The sequence below is a fragment of the Thamnophis elegans genome, chromosome 2, assembly GCF_009769535.1.
Source record: "Thamnophis elegans isolate rThaEle1 chromosome 2, rThaEle1.pri, whole genome shotgun sequence".
NCBI classification, from domain to species: domain Eukaryota; kingdom Metazoa; phylum Chordata; class Lepidosauria; order Squamata; family Colubridae; genus Thamnophis; species Thamnophis elegans.
Window position 1 is genome coordinate 103381098 of NC_045542.1, and position 14167 is coordinate 103395264.

General features: G+C 37.2%; 1 protein-coding gene across 6 annotated transcripts in view; it reads left to right on the top strand.

The window, feature by feature from the left end:
• The first annotated feature begins 1309 nt into the window (after positions 1-1309).
• MAPKAPK3 (MAPK activated protein kinase 3) overlaps positions 1310-14167 on the top strand; it is a 65944-nt gene continuing 53086 nt past the window's right edge. The window contains exons 1-3 of one of the 6 annotated variants that reach the window (XM_032212260.1): positions 1311-1549; positions 3370-3532; positions 3879-4233. In XM_032212260.1, coding sequence (XP_032068151.1) covers positions 4009-4233 — 225 coding nt within the window. In that variant the 5' untranslated portion in view covers positions 1311-1549; positions 3370-3532; positions 3879-4008. Of the gene's footprint in view, positions 1550-3369; positions 3533-3878; positions 4234-14167 lie in introns of all 6 variants that reach the window. The other 5 variants (XM_032212261.1, XM_032212263.1, XM_032212264.1 and 2 more) reach the window with 5 other exon arrangements.

Genomic DNA, 14167 nt, shown 5'->3' on the forward strand with positions numbered 1-14167 from the left:
GGAAGGCTGTTCAGGTGAACTGAGGCTTATAATGACTCTGACAGTGAAGCTGTCATCAGTGCCATGCATAACATTTTAGAACGAGCAAAGAGCATTCAAGTCCTCTCAAATTCACATTCCTCAATCCAAATTCTATAGAGATTCTCAGTTATCCAAGTCATGGTTATCCCAAAAGTGGTTTGTCAAAAGGCAACTGGACTTTATGGGGTGGTGGTGGTGGTGGTGGTGTGTGTGTGTGTATAAGATGTTTTGCTTCTCATCCAAGGAAGCTTCTTCAAATGAGCAGCAAAACATCTTCAAAGAAAAACCAGACAGTCCATTTGCCTCTTGAAAAACTACCTTTGGATTCCTCAACCCATGAACATGTCCATAATGCATCTTACAAAATACGATCAAATTAACTTGACTCTCCGCATCTGGCTTTAAACATCAACTGCTTACGAGCTGCACTCATCTTTTGATACTTTACAATTAGGAGACAGGCACACACGTGTCTAGCACAGCACCGTAGGCTAAACTCGCTTTCCTTCTTCCCCTTTCCAAACCACCGTGGAAACGTTGCTCCCGCAGTCCGTCTTGTCGACCTAACCTTCCTTCCACCAGTAGGTGTTGCCCTGATACCAGATTGTAATGGAGAAGCAACCGCAGTCCTGAAATCCGAATCTACAGACCCATCACGGTCAGATTCGTTTCCTGTAAATAGTGTCGAATATATTACTAATATTCAAAGACATTTCAACTGTCTCATTATCGTCGAAGGGCCTCAATGGTCTCTATATAAAGATGCTTCGTTGTTCTCCGGCGGGGGGGGGGGGCTCCGGCGAAAGACGGCGGCTCCCAGCCTCCCCACCACCCCTATCCCACGGCTCCCTTTGTTCTCAGTACAAGCTTCACTGTCTGGGAAAAGAGACCGATGAGCACGAAAAGACAGGCCAGGGCGTTTCAGAGAGACAGCAACGTTTCGGACGGGACGTCATCGCAAAACATAGACGACCTAATGTTACCCCACTGCTAACACCCACCCCAGATAGGCGAGATTATGCCTTTCACTATAGTCATCCGTAACTATTGAGGGCCGCTGCTCGCCCTTCGCTTCAGCAGCTTTGGCCCGCCCCGCCTTTCTCTCCCAGTTCCTTTTAGCTTCGGACGACAATACAAGTTTGTGAAGTGCCAGCTGGACGGGGCAGGCGGAGAAGCACGCCCCCACTCCCCCCCCCCCACTGCTGCTGGCCGCGGAGTGAATAGGTACCAAGCAACTCCCGCCCGGGTAGCCAGGTGCCCCGGAGCACGTGCTCTCCCGCCTACAATGCCCCGCCCTCCATGTTGGCAATTGTCTATGGCGGGACCGGGTTGGGCCGGCTGGGGCGGAGAGTCACATGAGCGGCTGCCTGAGCTCGTCCTGCTCGGTTGGCGAAGAGCTTTGGCTGGGCCTGGCGTGGGCGAGGCTTCCCATGGCCGCCAATTCCTCCCTCCTCCCCCACCGGCTAGCCACAGGTTTGAGGGAGTAGCGGCGGAGCGACCACCTGTGAGGAGCATGCGCGCCACGAAGGTAACCTCCCTCGTTGAAGCTTCCGCGGCTCTGTCGGGGGGGGGGGTTTCTAACCCCCAACCCCACCCCCGAACGTTGCTGCCATGAGGAATTGTACACGAATGGATGGGTCGTTCTGGGTTGTGTGAGAGGTTTGTGTGTTAGCCTCTAGCCAACCGTGAAGCAGGGCAGCCCCTCTCTTCTGGAATATTTCGCCTCTTTGGCCAGTTCAGAGTTAGACCAAGAGTTGCCCAGAAGGGAAGACTCAACTAAGTACCCATTATAAGAAAATGGCCTTGAGTGGGGGGGAACACCCCTCATTTTCTGCATCCGTGTCAGAGAGATGATGGTCCAAGTGGGGCAAATGTTAGCTGTAAATTTCCGCCTCTTCATTTGCTTGCCAGAAGGGATGGGGTCACAGGTGCTGTAGAAGATCAAGTAGACTGACCTGTTGGATGTCTTTCTTTCCTTAAAGAGAAGATATGCTGCCTCAGATGAGGAAGCAACTGCTGTAAAGTATTTTTCTTTGAAAAAAGATTTTTTTTCTTTGAAAAATGCACTGTCTCCGTTGTTTGGCCAATCCAGGTAGCTGGCTCTTGTTTTTGGATTTTAAAATTTCATGTGCACCCTTAATATATAAATGGGAACTATCTTTTACCCTAAAAGCTTGTTCTGACCATGAAATCACATCTTGGGTTAATGGCAAATATGAATAGGCAGACTCATGGCAGAAAGGGACTCTTGAATTGTCTTACCAAATACAGTCAGTCCTCAAATTAGGATCATTTGTTTAATAACTTCAAAGTTATGATTGCACTGAAAAAAGTAATTTACATCTGATCCTGCACTTTGACTGTCACAATGTCACTGTAGTCACATGATCAAAATTTGGGCTCTTGCCAATATGTATTTACAATGGCGGCAGTGTTCCCAGGATGCTTTCCCAGAAAGCAAAGTCAATGGGGCAAGCTGAATTTGCTTAATAACTATGGCAAAAAGGACATAAAATTGGATGCAAGTCACTTTTAATGATTGCCTTGTTTAGCCATGGAAATTCCAGTCCCAATTGTATTTGTAAGTCAAGAACAACCTGTATTATCAAAATACAGCCCTGCAATTTAGTTGTGCAGAAGACACGAGTTGTCAAATTAAAAGGAAAGATATGGGTCAAATAAGGTTTGTGGGGGTGTATCCATGAATTGTGATACGGTAAGTCTTTCTTTGCCTTTGTTGTGGTTTATAGTGCTTGTAATTCACAGGAGGCCTTTTCAACATTATTGAAGTAATTTTGAGCTGCATTTAGCACCAATGTGGGGAATTGAGCAGGAATGTCTTAAAATTTTATTTGCTAGGATTTTTAATTTGGAATCACACTGATTGGAACCTCATTGTATTGTTACCAATTTTAATTTTGTTTTTATGAAAAATTACCACTTTAGCTGCTAATCATATGCTTCCAAGTGATCAGTATTATATACACCTTGTCTTTATTTGCTAGTTACTCAGCAGCTTAAAAAAATAGCCTATCAATATACAGCTATTATACAAGATGTTAAATACAGTGATTTATTTCATTAATTTAATTCTTGCAAACATTGGAAGCAATTTCATTTGTGAGGGCTTTGCTTATGGGGATGATTTACCAGTTCTTAGTACAGGGCTATGTAATTATTCCTACTTAGGTGAACTGAATATTGTTTAAATGAACCTTCTTACAAATGTTAAAAGTTGTATTTTTATTTTAAAAAATAAGAAAATATGATTTTAAATGATCAGTGCTTTTTTTAGTTTTCAATCCAGGACTGCTATTTTGTCACAATGTCAGAAATTCTTTGTTACAGCATTTCTTACAATAACTATACAACAAACTCTTTGGCTTAAAAACAAGAAGATGCTTAGTCCATGGAGACATGAATGTAGTCCCTATTTACACCTTATGAAACCAAATGTGTGCTTTCTTGGGATCACACAACAGGGGACAGTCACCGAATCCGGAGAAAAGATGTAGGTACTTTAAAGAGTACAGATAGGTGTTATGTTCATTCAACTTCCAGGCTCCAAAGCACCTTTTTGTCTTCACACCTAAAGAACAACCCAGTTTCTTACATGGGACAGAATATTTGACAGTGCTTCTTAGTGTGTTAAATTGCTTAATGTTATATGACTTTTAGAGTGAAAATATGATAGTGATCAGTAAATATTAATGCTGCATTCCTGGTATATCACAAGATTATTGAGTGAATTATGTTCCTTACCATGTTATAAATTCTGTGCCATAGCATAAAACCAAGAAAGAAAGTGTAATAAATAGTCCACTCTGTGCCTTACAGTTAATATTTCTTTTTTAAAGGAGGATGTTCTGTGAAATCCTAGGAAATGTATCTAGTCTCTTTGAAATGTTTGCTTCAACAGCCTAATGGAAGAGTCTTTCTGAAGATTGGGACAGCAGATTTTTTTTAAATTTTGAGCTTCTACCTGCTATGGAACAAAGTGAGAATCAACAAGGATCCTCATCAGAGATTCAAGATGAAAGCAAAAACAACACAAGACTTTTGCCTAGCCTGGCTGCTACTGTCAAAGGGGAAATAAAGAAATACGCAGTTACAGATGACTATAAAATCTCTAAACGGGTTTTGGGCCTTGGTATTAATGGGAAAGTATTGGAATGTTTTCACAAAGTGACAGGACGGAAGTGTGCTTTAAAGGTATGTAGCAGATGATTCATGGTGATTTAGCTGTTAATTTTCCTTATTTGATGTCTAAGCTAAAAGCAATTGTTGAGGCCTAGGTAATAAAGTATTCATATTAGAAATTCTAAATTGCCTTTCCCAGCCTTGTACTCTCCAGAGGTGTTTGAATTCACAACCAGCAGCCATAATTCATAGCCAGCAGAGTCAAAGGTTACTTTAACAAAACCAACCAAATGTTCAGATTCCAGGATTCCTTCAGATCAGCATCTTTTTTTAAAATTTAGAACTGAGCCCAGAGATAATTTTGTTTATACACACTAAAACAAATGCTGTTGCTTGCTTTTTTCTGTGATAATTAAATGCAGTAATTTCTTGTGGAGGAATTAATTTTGAAAATCTGTATATTAAATTAGCCCATGTTAAGAAATAGAAAATGATTGAAATTGCTTTTAGAGAAGCAAAATAAAAAATGTAAGTTTTTAAAAATACCTATAACATTTGTTTGGAATAAGATTTGGTTGTGGTTATTAAATAATTTCTGGTATTTTGGTTAGAATACTTACATTCATATTGAGAGACTAAATATTGTGCTGCATTATATATGGACAACTGACACTGAAGTCAAAATAGGACCATGATTAATAACTCAGCTAGATCCTTCGTGATAGTTAAGAATAATGAGAGTGAAATCTGAGAATGTGTACATTACACTTTTATGAAACTTAATTATAAATAAAATGGCCCTCAGCTGTTAAGTATATGCAAACATAAGTTACAGTTGTAACTGTACTGAAGTATAAAGCAGGATGAATAGAGTGGGAATGCAGATTTACATGTTCTCTTATAAGTAACCCTATTTGAAGTTTAAGGCTTTGGAGAAAATTGGATAAAGCAAGTCATGAAGAGATGTAACTTATTACATGTTGCCCTTTATGACCAACTGTGTATCTGGTAGACCAGTACGTATCGTGAATTCTTTTTCTTACTGTATTACTCAATCTTAGTAATCTCCAGTATTTGAGTTTATTTGCCTAATGATAGAACTGTGAGACAGGTTCTATTGATATACTCCCTATCACACTCCTGAAGTGTTTCCCTGATTGAACTATGAGAGATTATGTTGATACCGGTTCACACTATCCTGACTGTAGGTAGGATTTTAAAATTTGCACTGTATCTTACCTTGGGAGGTTTAGGAGCCAGATTTCATTCATGTCAAGCATCAGTGTGTCAGTGAATATCTGACTATTTGTGGCAGGTTATACATTCTATACTTATAGTTGTCATTTAGCATATAGGCATCTTTAGGAAGGTTCAAAAGTATGGGTAGACTAGTTTAACAATAGTAATTGGGACAGGATTTTTTTTGTTGCTAAGTGATGTACTCATAAAGTTCTATATGACATGACCACATGGCTTAGCAGTATCAGTTCTGTTGGTTCCCAGTTCCCATTGTTAATCAAGGACCTCATGTGATCTTCTGACTTCCTGCTAGCTTCCTCATTGAATTTGCTTGTGGGAAGGCCGAAAGAAAGCTTGCAAATCAGGTTGCATGACCTGATGAATGCCAGATTGTATTATGACTGCTAAAACTTTGAGGACTAGTTGTAATTACTATTTTTTAAATGTCATTGCAAGTTTGAACAGTTAATGAACGAGTGGCTGTTAATTGAGGACCACTTGTACTTAACATTATCATCAACTGATCACCATCAAATACGATCTCTTAGGTTCATGTGGATTGGAATGTCTGTAATAGTAGGGAAATGTTACATTCACAAATGAATCGTGAATTAAAACTAGCAATCTTATCTCAATCTTCAAACCTGATTGATCTGTGAAAAAAAGAAATTGGTGGTTATGATATATTGATTGGGATCTTGAGCTGAATTTTCTTAAATTTCCAGTAAGTTTTGGGTGGTGACACATCTTAATAAATTGTGAAGTAACAATAGAGGAATTCACCTTTGCAAATATCAGAGCCATTTTAAGATCTTTACTATATAAGGGCACTAAAGAAAATTCTATAATTTTATTGTTTTTATTTGGTAAAGGGAACTTTGCACACTTGAGGGCTGGATAGAAAGGAAAACTTCCTGAACTCTAATATTTTAGGTTTGCCAGATACTTTATAAGAAAAGTCTTTATTATCAGCTTTGATTTAATTTTTTTCTTACAGTAAAACTAATAACAGATGACTGAAGTACCACTTTGCATAATTTAGATGGATGAATTTAATTTGTATTATTTGAAAGTAAAGATAAGATGGAAGTGTAGAAAGAGGCCAGCTACGAGTTCATTTGGTTGATGTCTACCATTACTTAGAAAAGCTGCTAATTGGAGATTATTTATAAATTGTTACTAAAATATTCGGAAACTGAACAAGTTAAACATTGTATGCAACAGTGGGAATTCCAGTGGAAGAAAAATATTAAAATTTATGGTGATATTACATTCAGAACTTCTTTTTCCATTGATAGAATTAATAGTTATTGGTATAATTGCACCTGTGTTGATTGCCAAACTAGATAATTATGTTTTAAAAGATATTGCAATAATCAAGCTGGTTTATTTTTTTAAAAAGTGATGCTGAATTAAATTTAGCTTATAAGGCAGTTATAGGCTATACTTCTGCACATGGACTTTTAAAGTTTGAAGTTGTTCTATTGATATCTCTGAATGGGATAGAATACCCCCAAGTAGAATCGATACATATTCTGGGAGTCAAAATCTATTGTCTGTACCAGTTGCATCTTGTTTCTAGATCAAACTTTTTCTGCCAAAAAATTCTTTTTTTATAATAAGTTTCAGCGTCATACAATAAAATGAAAATTAATAGAAAAGGAATGACAAAACAATGAATGTGGATTGCAGTATAATTGCAGCCACTTCCTCTGGTCCTATAGAAATAAATTGAACAGGCTGAATCGCTAAATATTTTGGTCAATTTTGGTTATCCTGTTTATGAAGCATAGTTGTTGCTGAAAGGAGAGTAACCTTATACAGCATCTCAGATGTACACCATTGCAGCTTTATAGGCTATACTTCACCTTGAAGCATGGTAGAATGGAATCAACAAGAGCACCAGGTGGTAATGTGAACAATTGCATTCTATATATTTGCAATACAGAAAAGCTATTGGTTCTAATCTACTTACGTTAATTTGTTCATAAATTTTATAGAACTTAATTGGATACATTAATCACACGATAGTATCTTAAGCCATCTTTATTTCAGTAGACTTAGGTAAGGGCCATCTCTGTACAAGCCACTGTTGTATAATAATCTTTTCTAATTAGAACATAGATTCTTTTTATTAATTCATAGAAAAATTGTTACTACATAAAACGTTAAGAATTTACACAATGGATAATGTAAAAAGAAGACAATGGAGATCTAAATTGTTATAATATAAACATTACAAAACAGACTGTAGGCTTAACTTCCATTTCTAGATTTTAAACAAAGTTAAAATGGGAAAGGTCAGAGGCAGGACTACAATTATGTAAAATTGAAGTGAACTTTATATATTATCTTAACTGTAACAGATCTACCAACACCACATTTAGGATATATACTGTTTTTATTGTTTGTGTCTATATTTACTTTTCAGCACATTTTCCTCTATGCATCATGTATTTATGTTACCTGATGATTAAGTTACTTGATATTGTTTGTTAATTACTGTTCAACAAAAAGTAAAGAAAAAAACAACAATTATGATAGCAATTACTAGTATTCTTACACCAGAAATTTTCACATTTTCACTTTTATCTTTATATCAATTAATTGCACAAGTCAACCACAAATATAAGTAATATACTTTCTCAGTTACATTTTCTGCTAGACAATCATCTCTGTCCTGGAGCCTTGATGTTTACACTTCGATATCCAGTTATTTTGACCCCAACTATCTATAAGTTATATGTTGTCCAGCTTTGAAACCTTACATTCTTTTCTTTAAAAGCAGACTCCGCAAAATCTCCTCTGGTAGCCGTTCTGTGTCATCAAAAAATGAACATAAATAATAGCGATTGCAATTATTGAGGAAACACTCAAGAAATCAAGAAGAGTAAAATTGTTGAAGTGAATGAGGTACATTTCATTCCTAAAGGTTCAAACACAGAAAGAGTCAAGCAAAAACTGACTGGGTATTTAATCCTGGTTGTATATAGAGGCAATTGATGCTGAAGAAAATCAAGGAACCAACTAGGAATGACAGTTCCCCTTTCAGCTTGAGAGTTTTGTTTTTAAAAAGCCAAGGTATAATCTTTATTTTGTCTTTAGTCTAATCTCTGGTATGAAGAGTAAGCCTTCTCTTCCCTGTAGACTAGCTGAAAGCCAAGTAAGAAAAGAAGCCCCATTCCTTAAAAATCATCCAAAAAGGTGGCAGTTTTTATACTACCTATTAGAATAAATGAAACTAAATTCATGTTGGATAGTACTGTATTTTATTGCCAATGATCAGGGTTCTTGTGGCTTTGTTTTAATTTTTTTTCTTGATCTCAGTCTCTTTGTGTTGAGTGAGATCTTAAAAAAGCAATTGAATAGTCTTCCCAAAAGCAAGTATTCATCTCGTCTCCTTTTCCCCCTTTCTTTTTTAGTGCGCTACAACTTTCTTCTAGTTTTTTTAACCTTAATATATATGTTTGTAATAAAGACTTGAATTCTTAAGTGGTATTCATTCTGAAGAAAAGAATCAGCCTCTAGGGCGTAGTTTCATATTTAGGGAACTTCTAAAGGAAAGTCACACGTGCCTCTTCCTGAATAAACTGGGGCAGACAGCATTTATTTGGAGAAAAGCAGCTAATACTGTGTGGGGAAATAGAAGCATTTCTGTAGTATTGTTGTAGCTGGAGTATTCCGATACATAACTCTAGTGTCCGGTGGAGTAAATTGAAATACCTTATTCATTCTGTGATTCCCATTACAGTTGCTTTAATTTATTTTGGGGCATTACAAATATAGGATTTGGAGGGAAATATTTATACAGGTGGTCCTCTTTTAACAACCAGTTCTTAAAGTTGTGGCCATTGCAGCACTCCCATGGTCATGTGATTGTGATCTGGCAACCAGCATCATAGTCATCATGATTTGAAATCTCCCCTGCAAGCAAAGTCAGTGGGGAAGCCAACAAGAGATCAGAAGTTACAATCACAGGAGATCCTCATTTAATGACCTGCCTAGTCCTTTCTTAATGATGGTAACTGGAGGATTGCTTGGAACAGCCATTGTTAAGTAGCACGGCCATGTGATTTACTGCTTTATACTGCATTGCTTAGCGATGGATATTCTGGTTCCAATTACTATTGTTAAGTGAGGACTACTTGTAAAAAATTGTGACACTGTGCATAACTGTTCTCTTAAGATTCTCTTAAGTGTTCCTATTATCTCAGGTGATCTCTTTTTTGAGAAAACTGAGTTATAACAGAGTTCCAGGCTCATCCAGTTTTCCCCATTCAAGCTTTTTGTTCTTGACAGATGGTGTTTTACCAAAAAATATTTTGTCTACTATGTGAACAAAATTAAAGCAGTCTGGACCTGGACAGATGACTCAAGGGAAAGTTATAGTTAAGTTTGTGATTTTAAGATTCTTCAAAAAGTTTTCAGGAAGACTTACTTGCAGAGCCATATGTTACTCATCCAAACTGCTAGTAACTGGAAAGTCCCTGTCATGTCCAATAATTCCTATTAATGGAATTACTCAACATTTTGGCTAATCACGTTTATCTGGAAATGTGAACATGGTATCTCTAAAAAAACGTAGGAGTTTCAATAGTTGCTTTAGTTATTTTCTCAAAGTGTTTAAGTTGCTATGCTAAATATAATAAATTAAACTATTTATTATGCCCTTCTTAGAAATGGTGTTAACCTATTTCCGTGCAGTTGAAATGCCATATGCATTGCTGCCATATTTTAGAAAATTAAAACTGGGTATTTGGTTTTAAGACAGATTATTTGAGAGGCAATGCTTCCAATGGAAAGAATGCTCAGATTAAAAGGGCAGAAAAATAAAAAATGTTAGCTGATGTGATAATATGTCAGGAATTGTTTTTGTTTTTTTAGTTTACTTTTGTTAATTTTTATATCATTTATTTTGTCTGTGAGAATATTAAAGGATTAGAGGTATGTAATATTTTTTATGCATAGAAATTCCCCATCTGTCCCCTCATCCTTTTTTATAACTGGCAAAATATAGTAGGACAGCTGATATTTATAGGATAGTTGATACTGAATAAACTGAATTTAATTTACTGAAAGGGAGAAGCTGGGCATTGAAATAAGATTTTTCGTGTTCATTTTATTCCTTTTTAGTCAACCCAAATAATGTGTTCTATCAAATGGTTGCTTTGGCTTAGTACAAAACATGCTTGTTCACTTAAACTGAAGTACTAAATTTTCCACTTGCCAAAAGCCATTCTGTTCTAAAGGGTCCCACAACTATCAGCAGTTTTGCTAGAGGATTCGGGAGATTAGTGGCTAAGGGATTAGGGAAAATTAGGTGCCCCAATTTCTTTTCCAATAAAATAGAATCATCATGGATTTTCCATTAATATCAAATAATTTAATCTTTAAATATTCTCGGAGTTAAAAAATGTGGCACAAACAAAATAATGAAATTGGATTAATCCCCAATCAAATTCTTTTCTTCTTTCTTTGAACCTTTTCAATGAATGCCCAATAATGCTTTTAGCATTCTAAAGACATTTTGCAAAAAAATGAGTTTTATTTACAAATTGTATGTTTTTCAGAAAAATGATTTTTCTATTATTTTTCTAATACCATACATGTGATGATTAAATAAACATGAAGAAAGCATGTGTATATTCCAAACTATAATTTCGCTCAGGATCAACAATTTTTTAGAACTGATGATGGTAGATTTCTTGAATGCCTGAAGTGTGCTTTAATTTTGTGAGATCAAAACTTGCTCCCTTTCAGAAAGTTAATTTATTGTGAGATAATTACTTCTTGTAACATAAGATACTTTGTTCTGACTAGTTTTATTCTGATGAGCATGTCTTTTCCTGTTAGGTTACCACTGAAATCAAAAGTGAACTTTCAGTTGCTTTACAGTAATGCTAAAAATTCCCACAATTTTAATATATAAAGAATGGAATAAAATCTAATTTAAATAAGGGATCCTTGATACTCTCTAGGTTTGGTTGTTTTCTCGCAGAGGTTTTACTACTCAAACTAGGTAACATCATCAGTGTTAGTAAGGAATGGAGTTTGCTCTCATTTTATATTCTGGTGGCTTGCCCTGTCAACATTGGTGAGAATAGTCTTGGAGAGCTATTTACTGTTAGCTTGTTTGGCAATTCTTTGATTGGGAGATTGTTTGATTCTTGATTGTTAGTCTAATGTTAATCTTGACGTTAATCTCTGCTCATTTGGGTGTCTCTTTGTTTCCTTTTTGGCTTGTTGATTGTCTCTTTTGAATAAACAAGAATATTATTTAGATGAGGACAAATACATTGCAGCAACCTGGAACATTTGAAAAAGGAAAAAGATTATCTGTGCAACATCTTCCAACAAGACATATATCCATGCAACTTCAACAAAAAAAATGTTTGCGCACTCAATCCAATATAGAACAATGAATCAAGCTGTGGAAAGGGTAATGTGGCCATGCATCAAAAACATCTCAGCAACTTTTGCATCTCATTTGGAAACCAAGGACCCAGAGTATGGACGAAGAATGGAGAGGCCAATCAAACACAGTAATCCCACGGTCATTGGACCAGGTTTTGGTGCTTTTGGCAAAAGTTGCTCTCATCAAAGAAGAGGACTTTGGACCACTGAACAACAGGACTTTGGACCATTGTGCTTCATTAAGACCAGGGTCAACGCAGCCATCTACCAGGAGATTTTGGAGCACTTCATGCTTCCTTCCACAGACGAGCTTTATGGGGATGCTGACTTCATTTTTCAGCTGCCAAAAGCACCAAAACCTGGTTCAATGACCGTGGGATTATTGTGCTTGATTGGCCATCAAACTTGCTTGACCTAAACCCCATAGAGAATCTATGGGGCATTGCCAAGAGAAAGATGAGAGGCATGAGACCGAACAATGCAGAAGAGCTGAAGGCCGCTATTGAAGCATCCTGGTCTTCCATAACACCTCAACAGTGCCACAGGCTGATAGCTTCCATGCCACGCCGCATTGAGGCAGTAATTGCTGCAAAAGAGGCCCAAACGAAGTACTGAGTACATATGCATGCTTATACTTTTCAGAGGTTCGATATTGATCTATGTACAATCCTTGTTTTATTGATTGCATGTAATATTCTAATTTACTGAGATGGTGGATTTGGGGTTTTCATGAGCTGTACTCCATAATCATTACAATTATGACAAATCACAGCTTGAACTATCTTGCTTTGCATGTAATGAGTCTTATCTCATATATTAATTTCACCTTTTAAGTTGCATTACTGAAATAAATGAACTTTTGCACAATATTCTAATTTTTCAAGTTTCACCAGTATAGTGTAAAAACTGCAATAGCCACTATGAAGAACAAACAGGCAGAGGACTAGCAGAGCACATCCATAAACTCCAACTAGCAGTTTAAAGACATGATGAAAACTCCATAATTTTACAACATGGGTAGACTTAGCCATAAGTTTCAACTGGGAAACATCCTAGACCAAGTCAAGTCTAAAAATGCTACATAATTCCTGGACAAATCGGCCATCAACAGGCACATAGACATAAGCAACATCTACATGACATCCAAAAGAGATCATCAACATGCCAAAAAGGGAATAAAAAGACCAAAACATGGCCTCACCAGCAATCCACGCTCAAATGAGTAAAGATTAACACCAAGATTAGCTTTAGATGAACAATCAAGAAGCAAACAATACTCCAATCAAGGCATTACCAAACAAGTTAACCATAAACCAAACAACGACCAGGACCACTCCCACCAACTTTGACAGGCAAGCCACTAGAATGAAAGCAAATCCCACTTTCTACTAGCATTGATGATATTACCTTGGTTGGGTAATGAAACAAATACCAAGTTCAGAGGGCATCAGAGACCTCATTTCAACATTGAGAGACAAATATTCTCTAGTTTAACTATTGAAAAGATTTCAATGTATTTAGAAACACTGAGTGGAAATGTGTGCTCTTCAATCTGTTGAAAACTATATCATATGTCATAATTCATATGTCATTGTTCAATAATATATTGGGAAATACATGTTTATTTTGATGTGTGAAGTAGACTTCAGAAATAAAATTATCTGATAAATAAAGTAATTATGTACATATATTGTAGAAACATAATCATATATAAAGCAGCTTTTAAGTGTCTCTCTTATAATGATAGGTAAATAGTGTAAAGAACATACCCTGTTTCCTTGAAAATAACACCTTCCCGGATTATAAGACCAATCGGGCTTTTAACCACATGCGCTAAAATAAGCCCTCCCCCCAAAATAAACTCTCCCTGAAAATATTGCAACATAGCAGCAGCCATGGGGTGACCATGCTCGCCGCCTCCTGCACCTCAAAAATAAGACCTCAAAAATAAGGCCAAGTGCTTACCATGTTTCCCCGAAAATACAACATGTGCTGATAATAAGGCCAAGACACATTTTTTGGTGGGCAAAAATATAAGCCGTCCCCTGCAAATAAGCCCCCTGGACAACACTCCACCTCCGGCCAGGCAGAGCACTGCTCACCAACCTACAGTATCCTTAAGGTACCAAGCCGCGGGAACTGGAAGGGGAGGCAAAGGTTATTGCGTTGCTTGGCGCCTTTGGGATACCACTAGGTTGGTGAGCAGCACTGTACCCAGCTGAAGAGGGGGGTTGCTGGGCGGCTGCTCTCTTGCAAGCAGGCTCCCAAAGAGCCGGGCACAGCCTCATGGGCGAATGGCTGTGTTTTGCTGTTGCAGCAGCGCAACACAGCAGCCATGAAGCAACCATGCTCT